This window comes from Coregonus clupeaformis, chromosome 20 (assembly GCF_020615455.1).
Source record: "Coregonus clupeaformis isolate EN_2021a chromosome 20, ASM2061545v1, whole genome shotgun sequence".
NCBI lineage: Eukaryota > Metazoa > Chordata > Actinopteri > Salmoniformes > Salmonidae > Coregonus > Coregonus clupeaformis.
Window position 1 is genome coordinate 34924192 of NC_059211.1, and position 19469 is coordinate 34943660.

The 19469-nt window shown below is 42.3% G+C and overlaps 1 protein-coding gene across 1 annotated transcript; it reads left to right on the forward strand.

Moving 5' to 3' along the window:
* The first annotated feature begins 663 nt into the window (after positions 1 to 663).
* On the forward strand, positions 664 to 4964 carry LOC121533910 (glutamine synthetase-like). The gene is made up of 7 exons (XM_041840252.1): positions 664 to 770; positions 1715 to 1900; positions 2366 to 2527; positions 2744 to 2890; positions 3139 to 3266; positions 3469 to 3668; positions 4046 to 4964. Exons 2-7 carry the CDS (start codon positions 1735 to 1737, stop codon positions 4362 to 4364), a joined length of 1122 nt encoding a protein of 373 aa, XP_041696186.1. The 5' UTR covers positions 664 to 770; positions 1715 to 1734; the 3' UTR covers positions 4365 to 4964.
* The last annotated feature ends 14505 nt before the right edge of the window (positions 4965 to 19469 follow it).

Here is a 19469-nt window from a genome sequence, read left to right on the forward strand (position 1 = left end):
ACTTTGTGGCTGTGATATCTAGTGGAAACATTTTACCCATTTTAAATGTCCATTTCAATGGGGTAGGAGTAGGGAGGTCCCAATGACCCGAATAGCACGGACAATCATTCATTTTAGAAATAATTGTTTTCATGCCGCCAGGGGGCGTCTTTACTTAATCATCGTTCCTTTTAATTACCATATTATAGAAAGGATTCAATGGATTGTCTTTTCAAATAATCAAATCAAATTGTATTTGTCACATGCGCCGAATACAACATGCACCTTACCGTGAAATGCTTACTTACAAGCCGTTAACCAACAATGCAGTTGAAGAAAGAATTAAGAAAATATTTACTAAAGAAAATAAAGTTTAAAGAAAATACATAAATAAATAAAGATATGTTCCCCGTTTCATATATTTCTGTAATTTATCCGAATATTAACAAAGTTATTTTAGGTTTAGTTAAGGATATTTAGCATTAATTTAGCAAACAATTAGTTGTTTTGAGCCTTTCAACAAAGACTTGTTTGGGTTGGATTGTGGCCAAGATATTGAAAGAAACTGCTGATTTTTCGTGCCGACCAATGAATGCAACCCATGAGCTCGTCATTACCTTAGCACGAAGGGATCACGTTTTTCTCCAGCCAATCCGAGTTAAGGGGATCCCATCTCTCTTTTATAAATCGGACTGTTTGTGGACGTGAACGAAAGATAACCATTTGGGATTACACAGGACATTTACAGAAAGCTGTACCAGGGTTTAATCCTATTCCTTACTTGATATAAGGTGATTATTTCTAAATAATTTTCAAAGTTCTATGATAAACTATGACAATTTCATTGTGTATGTTTATCAAATTTGACTAATTGGTGTGTTATGTTATTCTTTGTAGTTTTGCACCTCTTAGACGAATTATAAGGTATTTTATTCAATGTATATTATATCCTAATAATATAATATAATATGCCATTTAGCAGACGCTTTTATTCAACGCGATTTACAGTCATGCATGCATACATTTTTGTGTATGGGTGGTCCCGGGGATCGAACCCACTACCTTGGCGTTACAAGCGCCGTGCTCTACCAGCTGAGCTACAGAGGACCACCTAGTTATATGATTGTGTGCCGCTTTTTATTGTGTTAATCTGATGGATAGTGTGTTCTAGACGTGTGTTTGTGCCTATCATAACCTGACGACAGAAACCACAAAGTGCGCTTTTAATTTCCTTCATCGTAAACAGGCATTAGTAACCTTGTAAGTAACCATGACCACACAGCGGCTTGCTGTCATAGCAGCATGCTCTCATGCGTGCTACAAACCAGACTGTTTATCCTTGTGGAAAACCTTCATGGTTTGACTCGATATTACCAGGATGTTGATACAGCGATCTCATTTATATCACACGTTGGTGCAATTGTAATTAGGCAACTACTCTTACAAAACATCCGTATATAAATCCTATTGTTTTTGGTATTACGATTAAATCCCATGTTTGCTGACCAAGCTGTCTTGAAGCAGGATGATGGAGGAGGGGGAGCACAGGTGTAGCGCGAATACATGGACTCGTCTGTTAAGGGCGTACACACGGTCCATATGGTTGTTTCGAGTAGATCCAATTGTCACTATAAATACATCTCTGGACAGGCACAATAGAATAACTGTAGACCTCAAATGGCTAAATTCTAAGAATCAAATGCATGTATTCTAATTTATTGCTCTTTGTTCCAAGCTTTTCAAGGCTCTGTGAAAATGGCCACTTCAGAGAGTGCCAGCTTGAGTAAAGCTGTGAAGCAGCAGTATATGGATCTTCCTCAGGGAGACAAAGTTCAGGCCATGTACATCTGGATAGACGGGACTGGAGAGGGGCTCCGCTGCAAGACCAGAACTTTGGATAATGAACCCAAGACCATTGATGGTAAGTTTTTGTTTTTCTTAATGGGTTGCCAAACGACCAATGGGAACACCTTCCCCTTAATGTGATGTGATTGAGATGCTTAAGATAAGATGTTTACATTCATAGAGCTTCACAAACATCATAACTTCAATAATACATTGTGTTTTATACAGATGGAGTACTCATTGAATGATCACATTCTGATTGATGGTAGTCCTTACATTACCCCCCCCCCCCCCAAATTGTAAAGTGGTTATCCCACTGGCTATAGGGTGAACGCACCAATTTGTGAGTCGCTCTGGCTAAGAGCGTCTGCTAAATGACGTTAATGTGCCCTTGAGCAAGGCACTTAACCCTAATTGCTCCTGTAAGTCGCTCTGGATAAGAGCGTCTGCTAAATGACTAAAATGTAAATGTAAATGTTAAAGAGTTGTTGAATTGCTTTAGTTCTGTTAATTTCACAGTTCCCCCTCTCTCCTCCTCCAGATCTTCCAGAGTGGAACTTTGATGGTTCCAGTACGTACCAGTCAGAGGGCTCTAACAGCGACATGTACCTGATCCCTGCTGCTATGTTCAGAGACCCCTTCAGGAAAGACCCCAACAAACTGGTCCTGTGTCAAGTGCTCAAATACAACCGCAAGCCTGCAGGTAAGCCTATGCAGTAAATTGACCTTGGGACACAAACGTTTTAAAACTTTTGCAAAATAAAATGAATATTAGTGTTTCTTATTGGACAAGTTCAGATGGTAACTCTGTCAGTAGCATTTTCTTTCGTTCCGTGCCTACTGAACATAGCACTGCCTTGAATGGCCATTGAATCCAGACCCAATTGTCTCAGTAATGTATTACCATGTCTCCCACCAGAAACCAATCTCCGGCTGATGTGTAAGAAGATCATGGAGATGGTAGAGAACCAGGTCCCTTGGTTCGGCATGGAACAGGAGTACACCATCCTGGGCACAGACGGACATCCTTTTGGTTGGCCTTCCAACGGCTTCCCTGGTCCCCAAGGTCAGTTTGAGAGTTGTCTATGTCCCAAATGGCACCCAATTCCCTATATAGGGCTCAACTTTTGACCAGATATATAGGGGAAAAGGCTGCCATTTCAGACATAGCCTCAGTCTTTTAGCAGACTCTTATCCAGAGTGACTTGCAATCGGTACATTCAACTAAAGTACTTACATGAGAGTTTAAACTTTTTTAACCTATGCCAAAAAAAACACTGGCATTGAGCCTGAAGATGTGGTGTTTCTGAACAGGTCCCTACTACTGTGGAGTAGGAGCAGACAAGGCGTACGGTAGAGACATCGTAGAAGCCCACTACAGAGCCTGTCTTTATGCCGGGGTTCAGATATGTGGCACCAATGCTGAAGTCATGCCAGCTCAGGTAGGAAACACTGCACATTGATATCAAAATAAACCCTATTGGGGCCAATTTTTACCAGACACAAATTTAACCTGCCTTTTTAGTCCTGGACTAGGCTTAATCTGTGACTCGGAAACGGCCCAGTGTTCTAAACCATTTGAACTTTCAAAGCTAGTATCTCTCATCCCTAAGCTTCATGTACAGTATGTATTGTGTCTTCCAGTGGGAGTTCCAGGTGGGTCCTTGTGAAGGGATCAACATGGGAGACCACCTCTGGGCAGCTCGGTTCATCCTACACCGGGTGTGTGAGGACTTTGGCGTGGTGGCCTCATTCGACCCCAAGCCCATCCCTGGGAACTGGAATGGTGCTGGCTGTCATACCAACTTCAGCACCAAGGAGATGAGAGAAGATGGTGGATTGAGGTAGGCATGGATTGAGTTTGTGCTGTAAACGCATTAAGGGCCATTTTCCCTGGACCCATATAAATCCTAGGCCTAGACTTCAATGGCAATTTTTCATTGAAAGTGCTTCTTAGCAGAGAGGAAGTGGTGATGCGAAAATCTGTCCAAAATAAGGCCAATGGGTTTATTTTGGACCTAATTTTGTCAACTGCCTTCCTGCCTTTGGGACAACGACTCCCATTGTTAAGGCGGAGACATGAGCATCTCGTCATTATATACAGATCTCTGTTCTTAGTCAAAGACTAGGCTAAATCTCTGTCTGGGAAATCAGCACATAAGATTTTTAGTCTTAAGTCTCTTTAGCAGTGGATTAACCCCTTCCCCCTCTATCCACACAGGGCCATTGAGGAGTCAATCGAGAAGCTGGGAAAGAGACACCGCTACCACATCTGTGCCTACGACCCCAAAGGGGGGCTGGACAACGCGCGCCGCTTGACCGGTCACCACGAAACGTCCAACATACATGAGTTCTCAGCCGGCGTGGCGAACCGCGGCGCCAGCATCCGCATCCCCCGCTCAGTGGGTCAGGACAAGAAGGGCTACTTCGAGGACCGCCGCCCGTCGGCTAACTGTGACCCATATGCAGTCACGGAAGCCATGATACGCACATGTTTGCTCAGTGAAGAGGGGGAGGAGCCTACAGAATACAGCAAATAAACTAGATACTCTGTTGGACTGAAATAAGCCTCCTCCTCTCCTTGAGCTACACCTCATGAAGTGTCATTCCCAGTACGGTTTTGTCTGTGGCTTTGGAAACTCCTTGTAAATTGCATGTCTTGACCATCCATGTAGGGCTTGCTTTTTTAACCATTACAAAATATATTTTACTTGATGAATGGGAGTATGCTTGATGTATTCTGCAGTGTGTGTGTTCAGGGTAGTGTAGTCCCTACCTTTTAGCTTAATCACTGCCAATATTGCCATTTTAATTGATGCTAAATGATTCCAGACATGTCAGTTGAGGAGGGTGAAATGGTTCCTCTGTAAAGGTCTATTACTAGTTGTTTTTATGTCTATCAATTTGCCACTCATAATGTTGTTTTAACATGATATACTAACCAAGATGCTGTAGATTGATGAATATGCCAGTTGTGTGTGTCTGTCTGGCTCGTGTGGTACACAAACCCCAAAAGGATCCAAGGTGCATTTGTGTGTTTATACATGTGTGGATCTCTATTGTCTACCATTAGTAGAAGTTGTATCCAGAACCCATTTTCTTATTTGTAACATTAAAAATATTTCTAATATTTTTAACAATCTATTCTTCTTTGACTTCAATTGTACAGTATATAATTTGGCCATGTTAAAGTAAATGGTAGAGCTCAATCAAAATTATTTTTGTGGAGGAGCCCCCCCCAAAGAGCAGGCAAAGCTGAAGTAAGGGTACAGTGGTGCAGAGATTAATTTAGGTTTACATGCAATCTTTTGTAAGACTCTTGCTGACTGTAAAGGTAACCTTGTCAGATCCAACACTGTGACATGTGCTTCTCAATTTAGCATTTAATCAGGAACACAACCTTGGATCAATCAACAATGTGAAAGTGAGTATATAATTTATTTCCTGTCCATTCAGGTGGATCTTAGGACCTCTGGAATGGACCCTAGTTTTAAGAGACTGAATGAAATTAGTGTAATTACTTACTGTAGGAAATGTCAGTGAGCAATTTCAAGTCCCTTTAACTATAGATATATAGGCAGTAGGTAGCCTAGCGGTTAAGTGCATTGGGCCAGTAAGTAACTGAAAGGTCCCTGGTTCAAATCCCCGAGGTGAAACATCTGTCAATGTGCCCTTGAGCAAGGCATTTCATCCTAACTGCTCCTGTAAGTCTCTCTGGATAAGAGCGTCCGCTAACTGCTCCTGTTAGTCTCTGGATAAGAGTGTCAGCTAAATGACAAAAAGTACAAATGAGATTGATGCATACTGAATACTCATGTTGGCAAAGAAAATACTTGCTTAAATCGATGCCTATTTAAGTAAAAATTAACTTAATCTATTTCAAACAGTGAAGATTCAGTCAGGGAGAAAGTATCTGATTATGTAATGTGACTGAAGACAATGGGCACTTAGTAGTCACCTGTCTTTCTGCAGTCTAGACATTGCTCTCCTTCGTCAGAGTTACACTGCATTATCAGTGCTGCCTATCTGCACATTGCAAATGAACTGCATTGACCCTGACCACACATTTTTCTTGAGGTTTTTTCATATTTCTAGTGAAGCTTTGGCACAAACCACAGTAGCTGCACAAAGACTTGTGCTACCAATTCTTAGTATACTTTTACTTTCATGGAGTGATCTTGGTGATCCATATCTTAATTTCTTTATCAGTGAAGGTGATGCAATACGTTCAGTCTGTTGAATGTTCCTGTAAGTCTTGAGTGTACATCGTGCCAAGAAGGCTAGTGTTATTTGTTTACTTGTTGAGGACAGGACACTGTCAGAGAACATTTAATGAGAGAGCTTCCAATGTCCAATTCCCTGTTATGGAAATCATAATGCCCATGAGACTGTAATTCGAACCCTGGTACAAATACAGGCAATTAGAACACCATTAGGATACAGGGGCAGGTGTGTTATCTACATCACAGGTGGAAGAAAAAGGAAAACAATGCTCCTGTTCAAACTCAGAATGTGAAAGAGAGAATCTTGACTGACATGTTTTTGTATAATTGACACCAGAGACATACCAGTATTTTAACTACCATGTGTCTCTGAGTCACGTTCTGTTCTGCTCTGACGGTGAGATTATGAGGCACTTGGCAGGCGAGGGAAGCAGGTCTGTTTTGGTACCTTTAACCTACTTCTGCATACTGCAGGCCCAAAGTAAAGGAAGGAGGGGTGCCTGTTCCTGAGCCACCCAAAAGGCTGCAAGGCAAGGAAACCTAGAAACCAGCCACAGGGAAACCATATTTCAAACTGCCTGTCACTTGGTTTCGATTTAAAGATATTTTGCCAGGTTCAAGTGTTCACTGTACCCAAACCAAAACCAGATTTAATGGATCACTCAGTTATGTATAGAGCCATGTCATCGTGGAATGCTCTGCCACCAGAGGTTACTCAGGCAAAAAGCAAGTTTAGCTTTAAAAAACAGATTTGGTCAAAAGTAGTGCACTATGGCTGGGTTTAAACAGGCAACCCAATTCTGATCTCTTTCCACTAAATTGATATTTTGAGAATAATTGGGGAAAATATCAGAATTGGGCTGCCTCTATTAAAGTGGCCCATGTAGGGAATGTGGTGCCATTTGGAACACAACTAGGGGCCATTTGGAGACAGCTTACTCTTCTTTGCCAGTCTTGTTTATGAGAAAGTCAAAGTCAAGTTTTTGGAAGTGTGTGTTCTCTTACTGACCTGAGCTGCAGTAGTTTACAGCTGTGTACTGCTTTGTTCCGTCTCCAGCAGAGGAGTGGAACATGTCAGGACTTGTGGGACTTTTTCTATTAGTAAGGGATCTTTTTGTCATGGTTGTTTCTTCCAAATTCTTCCCAACTTATATGTTTGAACAGGTCAACTCTCACGCTCTCCCCCTCCTTTGGTGTAGTCCACTACAGCTGGGATGATGACATCATCATGAAGTTATCCACTTACGTATTCATATATCAGATGTATCATAAACAAAACAACCACCTTTCCGTTGGTATAGTCTAAAATATCATAAATATTCACAGGGAAAGGGTTAACATCAGCTGTATGTAATGTCTAAACATAAAAATATGATTAAACTGCTTGGTCGAGGTAGGTAGCCGTTGGGCCAGTAACCAAAAGGTTGCTGCTTTGAATCCCCGAGCTGACTAGGTGACAAATCTGTCAATGTGCCCTTGAGCAAGGCACTTAACCCTAATTGCTCCTGTAAGTCGCTCTGGATAAGAGAGTCTGCTAAATTACTAAAATGTACATGTAAAAATGCGTATAAAGGCAAGCAGGTTTATTTTCATAGAGAGGGTATGTCTGTTTGAAGTGCATGCAAATAGATTTTACAAGTGGTTAGGCATTTTCAACAAAAGAATGTATCTTAAAAAGACTAGGAGACAAGTAGTCAATTTCACCTCAACCATGAAACACTATCATGCATGTTGTTTGTTGATGTTAGTTCTATGTATGCAGTTAAGGGTAAGGTGTACTGCTTTGTTTGGAGCCAGCTGCAGCTTTGCTAGGTCTTTCTTTGCTGCACGTGACCATATTACCAGACTTTAATCAAGATGGGACAAGATCAAAGCCTGAACAACTAGTACAGTTGATCTTTGAGTAAAAAATACATATTTTTATAACAGACATAAAGTGCATTCGGAAAGTATTCAGACCCCTTAACTTTTTCCACATTTTGTTATGTTACAGCCTTATTCTAAAATGGATTAAATAGTTTTTTCCCCTCATCAATCTACAAACAATACCGCATAATGACAAAGCAAAAACAGGTTTTGAGAATGTTTAGCAAATGTATTAAAAATAAAAAACTGAAATATCACATTTACTTAAGTATTCAGACCCTTTACTCAGTACTTTGTTGAAGCACCTTTGGTAGCTATTACAGCCTCGAGTCTTCTTCGGTATGACGCCACAAGCTTGGCACACCTGTATTTGGGGAGTTTCTCCCATTCTTCTCTGCAGATCTTCTCAAGCTCTGTCAGGTTGGATGGGGAGCGTCGCTGCACAGCTATTTTCAGGTCTCTCCAGAGATGTTCGATCAGGTTCAAGTCCAGGCTCTGGCTGGGCCAATCAAGGACATTCAGAGACTTGTCCCGAAGCCACTCCAGTGTTGTCTTGGCTGTGTGCTTAGGGTCATTGTCCTGTTAGAAGGTGAACCTTCGCTCCAGTCTAAGATCCTGAGCGCTCTGGAGCAGGTTTTCATCTTTCCCTCGATCCTGACTAGTCTCCAAGTCCCTGCCGCAGAAAAACATCCCCACAGCATGATGCTGCCACCACCATGCTTCACCGTAGGGATGGTGTCAGGTTTCCTCCAGACACGACACTTGGCATTCAGGCCAAAGAGTTCAATCTTGGTTTCATCAGACCAGAGAATCTTGTTTATCATGGTCTAAGAGTCCTTTAGGTGCCTTTTAGTAAACTTCAAGCGGGCTGTCATGTGTTTTTTACTGAGGAGTGGCTTCCGTCTGGCCACTCTACCATAAAGGCCTGATTGGTGGAGTGCTGCAGAGATAGTTGTCCTTCTGGAAGGTTCTCCCATCTCCACAGAGGAACTCTAGAGCTCTGTCAGAGTGACCATTGGGTTCTTGGTCAGCTCTAGGAAGAGTATTGGTGGTTCTAAACTTCTTCCATTTAAGAATGGAGGCCACTGTGTTCTTGGGGACCTTCAATGCTGCAGAAATGTTTTGATACCCTTCCCCAGATCTGTGCCTCGTCACAATCCTGTCTCAGAGCTCTACGGACAATTCCTTCGACCTCATGGCTTGGTTTTTGCTCTGACATGCACTGTCAACTGTGGGACCTTATATAGACAGGTGTGTGCCTTTCCAAATCATGTCCAATCAATTGAATTTACCACAGGTGGACTCCAATCAAGTTGTAGAAATATCTCAAAGATGATCAATGGAAACCGGTTGCACCTGAGCTCAATTTCGAGTCTCATAGCAAAGGGTCTGAATACTTATGTAAATAAGGTATTTCAGTTTTTTATTTGTAAAAAAAATAATTTGATCAATTTTAGAGTAAGGCTGTAACGTAACAAAATGTGGAAAAAGTCAAGGGGTCTGAATACTTTCCGAATGCACTGTACCTCTCCCCATCTTCACAACAACTTTGTCAATATGACTTGACCTTGATAACTGACCATCCAATGTTACTCTTAGGAGTTCAGCTTCTTCAACTTGTTCAATGGTCACACCCTTTATGTACAACTCCAGTTGAGGTTTAGGCCTAAGAGAATGCTTTGAACCAAATACAACGCTTTTCGTTTTTGATGTATTTAAGACCAGTTTATTGTTAATTACCCATTCTGACACTGACTATAACTCCTTGCTAAGAGTATCAGTGAGCTCACTGTAGGTGCTGATGTGTAGTCATAAGCATACATAGTCAAATAATAATAATAATAATAATAATAATAATAATAATATATTCTGTATCATTGTAGCTTCTTTTAAGACAAGTGGCAAATCATTTGTAAAAATAGAGAAGAGTAATGGCCCTAGGCAACTGCCCTGAGGGATACCACACTGTACATATCTGATGTTAGAGAAGCTTCTGAGTTCTATTGGATAAGTAACTGTCCAACCATGTGATGGCAGGTGATGTAAAGCCATAACAAGTCAATAACAAATTATGATTAATAACATCAAAGGCTGCACTGAAATCTAACAATACACCTCCAACTATCATCTTAGTCTCCATTTATTTTAGCTATCAGTCATCTGAGTCAGTGCAGTACAAGTTGAGTGCCCTTACCTATATGTAGTAGTGAGTGGTAGTTTGTGGCCTAACCATAGCCAGTCGTAGCCAGTCCTAACACACAACATCATGACTGAATCAGCCAGTCCCAAATTGCTTCCTACCCCTTCAAACATTGAATGGTTAGGGCCAGGGGGAAGGGATAGGGAGCGAATTGGGTACCCTGTAGCTCAGTTGGTAGAGCATGGCGCTTGCAACGCCAGGGTTGTGGGTTCGTTTCCCACGGGGGGCCAGTATGAAAATGTATGCACTCACTAACTGTAAGTCGCTCTGGATAAGAGTGTCTGCTAAATGACTAAAATGTAAAATGGGTACGACTGAGCAAGTGAAGGCCAATGCTCAGTCCCTTTGTCTTCTTCTGCCTACCTCAAGCAGATTAGTAATGGACAGAGGCATGGTCTGGGGCAGTCATGTGCACACCACATGACTCTCCTTACTGCATGCTCTATAGAGCGTGCTCTGGAGGAAATGCAATTAAATTATCTACTGCCGTTTAGAACCATGGAGGCCATCCCATCCACCCAGTCCAGCAGACACACACAGAGCTGCAGGTGATGTTGCAGAGCATGCATGCATGTGTGTTTGTGCATGAGAGAGGGAGAGAGAGAGGGAGGGAGAGAGAGAGAAAGAGGGGTTAGAGAAATAATATTATCAGAAGGAGAGTGATGCTGAAAGCAATGCCAAATAAACAAATTATAGAGGGGTAAAGAACAAATCAGGAGAGTAAACATAATAGCAGTGTGAAGATGAAGAGACGCTGCAGCTTGGTTGCCATGGCACCCACCTTCTGAGCCCAGACAATATGCGTGTTGTGTTTGTATGGAGGAGAGTGTGTGTGTGTTACGAACCCCGTGGCTTTAAAAGTCTAGGGTGGATGGAAAAGAGACCCGTAACATAACTCATGCAAATTAGAATAGTGACACGGAAACAGTGAGAACAAAAATACACCGACAACCATAAGCTACCGTCAAACACAAAATGTTTATTATGAACACACGGTAAAGGTTTGGGAAAAAGGGCTGAGCAGGACCCAAGGAATGAAACAATAATGTCAAAAAACCCTAAACCATACACAAATACAGTGGGTGGTCCGCTCAGGTCTAACTAGTGTTTTTAGACAATGTTATTTCTACAGGTAATGTATGCCCAAGGGCAACTTGCTAAATCCCCCTTTTCCCAGGAACACACTACATAGTTACCATATAGAGTAAACAGCAAATGAGTGAGTACACAAAAAACAGGACACCACAGTATCCATACTCACAAACGAAAATAGTCTCTGTCAGCAAACACAACTGACTGGCTTTTAAAACAATGGGATGTGTGATGTGAGTGAAAAACCAGAAACAGGTGGTGCAATGCAGAGGAATGTCCACTGATTGGTCCACCTCAGCAATCAGCAGACAAACGGATGTCGGACAGGTGGGACACCCCAACGACCACCAATCAGGAACACAAAGGACACCTGTGATTAGGGCAGAAGGAGAGGAAAAACACAAAAACACATACAGGATACCTGTATCCGTAACACTCCCACCCTTAAAAGAGCAAACCACAATGGTTTGCGACAGACGTACCATCACAACACCCAAAAATTCAAAGATCAACAGCATCCTGACGGGATAAAAAAAAAACTAGATCTCTAAACACGAGACAAAGCATCTGCTAACACATTATCCAAACCCTTTTTGTGGCGGATCTCCAAATTATAATTTTGCACTACAAGTGCCCAACGTATAAGGCGTTGGTTCTGGTTGTACATACGGTGGAGAAAAACTAAGGGGATATGGTCAGTATACACTATCACTGGTAGTGCACTGGAACCAACATAGACTTCAAAGTACTGCAGAGCTAACAACAAAGCTAGAGCTTCTTGTTCAATGGTGGAATAATTCGTCTGACATTTGTTAAATTTCCACGAAAAATAACAGACAGAATGGTCCACTCCACTCTGGTCCGGCTGCAGTAGAACAGCACCAGCACCTCTGGCACTTGCATCTACCTCCAGTTTAAACTGCCGTTCTAAATCTGGCGCAGCAAGAACAGGGGTACTACATAAGAGTGCTTTATCAGTGTTGATAGCAGTGTGACAATCTTCAGACCATACAAATTTCTCGCCGGACTGAGCAAATCCGTTAATGGAGCAACTACCGCAGATACATTTTTACAGAAACTACGGTAGTAGCCAACCATCCCTAAAAAGCGGCGTAGCTCTCTTCTGGTGGTAGGTGTGGGAAATGCATTTATAGCTGAGACCTTTGCATCTACAGGGCGCACCTGACCATCGCCGACCTGTTTACCAAGATAAGTAACAGTGGCCTTCCCAAACTCGCACTTTGCTAAATTCAGGGTTAGAGAAGCGGCTGCTAGACGTTCACACACTACCCTTAGAGTGTTAATATGATCTGACCACTCAGTTGAATAAATTACCAGATCATCAAGGTAAGCACTACAATTAGGAACTCCAGCCAATACTGTGTTAACCAGGCGTTGGAAAGTGGCTGGTGCGTTCTGCATCCCAAATGTCATGACAGCATATTGTAGGAAGTGGTCTGGGGTCACAAAAGCAGAGATGTCGGAGGCACATGAGGTTAACGGCACCTGCCAGTAACCTTTTAGAAGATCTAGTTTGGTTACATAAGTAGCAGCACCAACAGTGTCAATACAGTCATCCAGTCTGGGTAAAGGGAACAAGTCGGGCACTGTGACAGCATTGACCTTTCGATAGTCCGTACATAACCTGGATGTGCCATCAGGTTTGGGAACCAGAATACACAGAGAACACCAAGGACTTGAACTTGGCATAGCCAGGTTATTCTCCAGCAAATAACCAACCTCATCCCTCATTATCTTTCTTTTAGAGACGTTGACACGATAAGCATGTTGCTTAATAGGTGCAGCGTTTCCAACATTAATATCATGTTCTAACACATTTATGCGTGTAGGAACATCATTAAAAAGACATGGAAAGCTGTGTAATATCCTCACAATATCATCTGACGGTCCGTCCGTTAAATGAATCAGGCTTGACGGGAGAGACAGCAGCATCTCTGAATTGGGCAATCTAGCACACTGCTGCTGAGTATTGCGCAACTCCAAACCATCTCCGTCCACATCATTAACATTACCTCCCACTACAGCCGCAGCAGCAATAGAGACAGCCGTCTTGGCCAGTTTCTCTGGACTGTCTATCTGAATGACGGGTCTGGTGTGGTATATCTTCAACATGTTAATGTGGCACACACGAGATTGGCGTTTTCTATCAAGAGTCTGTATCACGTAGTCAGTTTCACTTAGTTTCTTTTCAATTACATAAGGACCAGAGAAACGTGCTGACAATGACGCTCCTGGCACAAGCAACAATACAAGAACTTGGTCACCTGGCTGCAGTGAACGAGAAACATCCTGGTTGTCATAGTGCCATTTCATACGTCTCTGTGAGGAAGACAGCGCTTCCTTTGCTAGAGCACAGGCACCATGTAGGCACTCACGAAAGCGACTAACGTAGTCCAACACATTTTCTTTCGCACACAACTCTTGTGATAAGAACTGATCGTTAAGGACTTTCATAGGTCCTCTCACGGTGTGTCCAAACACCAGTTCAGCTGGGCTGAACCCTAGGGATTCCTGTACCGTCTCTCGGACAGCAAACAAAACTAGAGGAACTCCCTCATCCCAATCCTTCTCAGATTCCAAGCAATATTTACGGAGCATAGACTTCAGTGTCTGATGCCAATGTTCAAGCGCACCCTGAGACTCTGGGTGATATGCGCTTGACACACAGTGTGTAACTGACAAGGATTTTAACACTTGTTTGAAAAGCTTAGAAAGGAAATTCGTACCCTGATCAGTTTGTACCACCTTAGGTAACCCAAAACAAGATTAACTCCCGTAGAGTTAAAATCAGTTACCTTACTAGCAGTGTGCCATTTGTCAAACAGACTTCCCTTGTCTCTAGCAAACTCCACATAAGTCTGTGTAGAATACTTTTTATGAGACCTAAATCTCTGTTGATATGCCTCAGGAACCAGCTCAAAGGCACGAAGAACAGTAGCTTTTACCACGTCATAATTCAAGCTGTCTTCAAGAGGTAGCGCTGACAGAACCTCTTGGGCTTTACCTGTTAATTTACACTGAAGTAATAGCCACCATACCTCTTTGGGCCATTTCAATGCTACTGCTATACGCTCAAAAACACTGAAATAGGAATCAACCTCTGACACCCTAAACACAGGTACTAAGGTGATCTGTCTACTAATATCAAAAGTAGCAGACGTCACAACTGGTGATGACGGCTCACTAGCAGTCATAGTATGAGCAGAGACTAACCTCGCTGTTTCTGCCTCCAGTTCCATTTTACGCATCTCCAGTTCCATCTTACGCGTCTCCAGTTCCTGATCAAGTCTACGCGTCTCCAGTTCCATCTTACGCGTCTCCTGTTCTGCCTCTAGCTTACGCATCTCCAACTTTTCTCGCCTGATTTGTGCCCGCTCTTCCGCCTCCATTTGGAGCCGTGTCGAGCGGACATCCATCCTGGCATCACTGTCGGACAGTGGGGAGAGTGGGTCAAAACGGCGCAATGTGGCTGGAGCCTTAGCCTCATCCTCAGACACTGACGGGCTTACTGGAGCAGCCGCCACATCCCCTACAGGAGCAGCAGGCTCAGGCGGCGGTAACTCAAGCACTCGCTCGTTCAATAATATCTCTAACACCGCTTTCCTAACTTCTGCTTTAACTAAAACCCTTGGTATGGGTACAGAAAAGTGGTCAGCCAAAGCCTGTAGATCCACTCTACGGCAATTATCAAAAACCTCCCACATAGGGTTTTCCAAAAAGGCATCTTAAGCTAGCAACACGAGCCGACGAATACTGAACACAAAACCAGTTAGTCACAGCTGCCAAGCTCAACACTGAACCAGACACTAAACCAATTTGCATGAGTGGCATGGGTATCATTGAGATAGATCCCGGATGATCCCCCACGTTATGTTACGAACCCTGTGGCTTTAAAAGTCTAGGGTGGATGGAAAAGAGACCCGTAACATAACTCATGACAATTTGAATAGTGACACGGAAACAGTGAGAACAAAAATACACAGACAACCATAAGCTAAGTGTGTGTGGTGGTGAAAGAGAGGGTGGTGGGGTAGTCTGCATGCTGTTACAGTGCCTATAGAAAGTCTACAGCGCCTTCAGAAAGTATTCACACCCCTTGACTTTTTCCAAATGTTGTTGTGTTACAGCCTGAATTTGAAATGGATTACATTTAGATTTTTGGTCACTGGCCTACACACAAAACCCCATAATGTAAAACATTACAAACATTTACAAATTAATTAAAAATGAAAAGCTGAAAAGTCTTGAGTCAATAAATATTCAACCCCTTTGTTATGGCAAGCCTAAATTAGTTCAGGAGTAAAAATGTGCTTAACAAGTCACATAATAAGTTGCATGGACTCAATCCGTGTGCAATAATAGTGATTAACCGGATTTTTTAATCTCTGTACCCCCACACATACAATTACAGTGGGGGAAAAAAGTATTTAGTCAGCCACCAATTGTGCAAGTTCTCCCACTTAAAAAGATGAGAGAGGCCTGTAATTTTCATCATAGGTACACGTCAACTATGACAGACAAATTGAGAAGAAGAAATCCAGAAAATCACATTGTAGGATTCTTAATGAATTTATTTGCAAATTATGGTGGAAAATAAGTATTTGGTCAATAACAAAAGTTTCTCAATACTTTGTTATATACCCTTTGTTGGCAATGACACAGGTCAAATGTTTTCTGTAAGTCTTCACAAGGTTTTCACACACTGTTGCTGGTATTTTGGCCCATTCCTCCATGCAGATCTCCTCTAGAGCAGTGATGTTTTGGGGCTATCGCTGGGGAACACGGACTTTCAACTCCCTCCAAAGATTTTCTATGGGGTTGAGATCTGGAGACTGGCTAGGCCACTCCAGGACCTTGAAATGCTTCTTACGAAGCCACTCCTTCGTTGCCCGGGCGGTGTGTTTGGGATCATTGTCATGCTGAAAGACCCAGCCACGTTTCATCTTCAATGCCCTTGCTGATGGAAGGAGGATTTCACTCAAAATCTCACGATACATGGCCCCATTCATTCTTTCCTTTACACGGATCAGTCGTCCTGGTCCCTTTGCAGAAAAACAGTCCCAAAGCATGATGTTTCCACCCCCCATGCTTCACAGTAGGTATGGTGTTCTTTGGATGCAACTCAGCATTCTTTGTCCTCCAAACACGACTGAGTTGAGTTTTTACCAAAAAGTTCTATTTTGGTTTCATCTGACCATATGACATTCTCCCAATCCTCTTCTGGATCATCCAAATGCACTCTAGCAAACTTCAGACGGGCCTGGACATGTACTGGCTTAAACAGGGGGACACGTCTGGCACTGCAGGATTTGAGTCCCTGGCGGCGTAGTGTGTTACTGATGGTAGGCTTTGTCACTTTGGTCCCAGCTCTCTGCAGGTCATTCACTAGGTCTCCCCGTGTGGTTCTGGGATTTTTGCTCACCGTTCTTGTGATCATTTTGACCCCACGGGGTGAGATCTTGCGTGGAGCCCCAGATCGAGGGAGATTATCAGTGGTCTTGTATGTCTTCCATTTCCTAATAATTGCTCCCACAGTTGATTTCTTCAAACCAAGCTGCTTACCTATTGCAGATTCAGTCTTCCCAGCCTGGTGCAGGTCTACAATTTTGTTTCTGGTGTCCTTTGACAGCTCTTTGGTCTTGGCCATAGTGGAGTTTGGAGTGTGACTGTTTGAGATTGTGGACAGGTGTCTTTTATACTGATAACAAGTTCAAACAGGTGCCATTAATACAGGTAACGAGTGGAGGACAGAGGAGCCTCTTAAAGAAGAAGTTACAGGTCTGTGAGAGCCAGATATCTTGCTTGTTTGTAGGTGACCAAATACTTATTTTCCACCATAATTTGCAAATAAATTCATTAAAGATCCTACAATGTGATTTTCTGGAGAAAAAAAAATCTCAATTTGTCTGTCATAGTTGACGTGTACCTATGATGAAAATTACAGGCCTCTCTCATCTTTTTAAGTGGGAGAACTTGCACAATTGGTGGCTGACTAAATACTTTTTTCCCCCACTATATCTGTAAAGTCCCTCAGTCGAGCAGTGAATGTCAAACACAGATTCAACCACAAAGACCAGGAAGGTTTTCCAATACCCAGAAAGACTCACAGCTGTAATCGCTGCCAAAGGTGCTTCTACAAAGTATTGACTCAGGGGTGTGAATACTTATGTAAATTCGATATTTCTGTATTTAATTTTCAATACATTTGCAAAAATACTATGTAATGTCAAAGTGAGAAAAAAAAAATCTAACTTTTGTATTTATTAATGACAAATAAAATACTAATAATAATATAAGTATCCACCCCCCTGAGTCAATACATATTCGAAACACCTTTGGCACTAATTACAACGGTGAGTCTTCTTGGGTAAGTCTCATATGAGTTTTCCCATTATTCTTTTAGAAATTATTCAAGCTCTGTCAAGATGTTGGGAATCATGGCTAGACAGCCATTTTTAAGTCTTGCCATAGATTTTCAAGCAGATTTAAGTCAAAACTGTAACTTGGCCACACATTCACTGTCTTCTTGGTAAGCAACTCCAGTGTAGATTTGGCTTTGTGTTGTAGGTTATTATCCTGCTGAAAGGTGAATTCCTCTCCCAGTGTCTTTTGTAAAGCAGCTTGAAGCAGGTTTTCCTCTAGGATTTTGCCTGTGCTCCATCCCATTTTGTTTTTTATCCGGAAAAACGATGTCAAGCATATTCATACCATGATGCAGCCACTATCATTCTTGAAAATAAGGAGGCAGTTACTCAGTGATGTGTTGTGTTGGATTTGCCCCAAACATAAGGCTTTGCATTTAGACCAAAAAGTGTATTCCTTTGCTGTGTTCTTAGCAGTATTACTTTAGTGCCTTGTTGCATACAGTACATATGCATGTTTTGGAATATTTGTATTCTTCTTTCCACTCTGTCATTTAGGTAATTATTGTGAAGTCAATAAAATAGTGTTGATGCATCCTCAGTTTTCTCCCATCACAGCCATTGAACTCTGTCGCTGTTTTTAAATCCCAAATGGCCTCATGGTGACATCCCTAAGCAGTTTCCTTCGTGTCCTGCAGCTCAGTTCAGAAGAACGACTGCATCTTTGATGTGTCTGGGTGGTTTAATACATCATCCACAGCATAATTATTAACTTGACCATGCTTAAATATAATGTATATTGTTACCCATCTACCAATCACTGCCCTTCTTTATGAGGCTTTCGAAAAGCTCCCGGGTCCTTGCAGTTGAATCTGTGCTTGAAATTCAGTAATTGACTGAGGGACCTTACAGATGTATGTATGGGGAACAGAGGAAGGGGTAGTCATTCAAAAATCATGTCAACCCCTACAACTTCTGAACTAATTTAGGCTTGCCTAAACAAAGGGGATGCATAATTATGCAACAACTATATTTTAGTTATTTAAGTTTTATTCATTTGTAAAAATGTGTAGAATTTTCTATTTACTTTATGGAGCATTTTGTGTACATCGATGACCAAAAATTACAATTAAATCTATTTCAATCCGACTTTGTAACGCAACAAAATGTGAAAAAAGTTCAAGTAGGTGTAGACTTTCTATATGCACTGTCTGTAATAGAAAACCAGGTCAAACATATAGCCTGCATCCCCCTGCTCTAATGTATAGCCTGCATTGCATCCCCCTCCTCTAACGTATAGCCTCTATACGCCCCCTTCTAAACAAAGACCTCCAGATTGATGGACCATATATCTGACGTTCAAAAACAACAACAACAATATAGTGTCTTTTGTACTCAGCGGGCAGCAGGTAGCCTAGCGGTTAAAAGTGTTGGGCCAGTAACCGAAAGGTTGCTGGTTCAAATCCCCGAACCAGCAAGGTGGATAAATCTGCCATTCTGCCCTTGAGCAAGGCAGTTAACCCCCGACAACAACTGCTCCCTGGCGCTAATGACGTGGACCTCTGATTCAGAGGGGTTGGGTTAAATGCGGACGACACATTTCGGTTGAATGCATTCAGTTGTGCAACTGACTAGGTATCCCCCTTTCCCTTATAATGCTACAGTAAATGAGATCTACTTGGTTCAAATTAAAGTCAGATGGTTTTCACACAAACGAGGCCCCATCATTGGTCTGGGTCTGTAATTGTATGGAGGAGAAAGGGCTTCACTATGACCGTGCCATAGCTTGTGTCCTGAATGGTACCCTATTTCCTATATAGTGCACTACTACTGCACTACTTTTAGTGGCCAACTAAAGAGCCCTCCAACCACCACCGACCA

Coding starts and splice junctions, on each gene's coding strand:
- LOC121533910 (XM_041840252.1), top strand. CDS start 1,735: ATGGCCACTTCAGAGAGTGCCAGCTTGAGTAAAGCTGTGAAGCAGCAG. Junction 2,528..2,743: donor ATACAACCGCAAGCCTGCAG/GTAAGCCTATGC, acceptor GTCTCCCACCAG/AAACCAATCTCCGGCTGATG. Junction 3,669..4,045: donor AGAGAAGATGGTGGATTGAG/GTAGGCATGGAT, acceptor CTATCCACACAG/GGCCATTGAGGAGTCAATCG.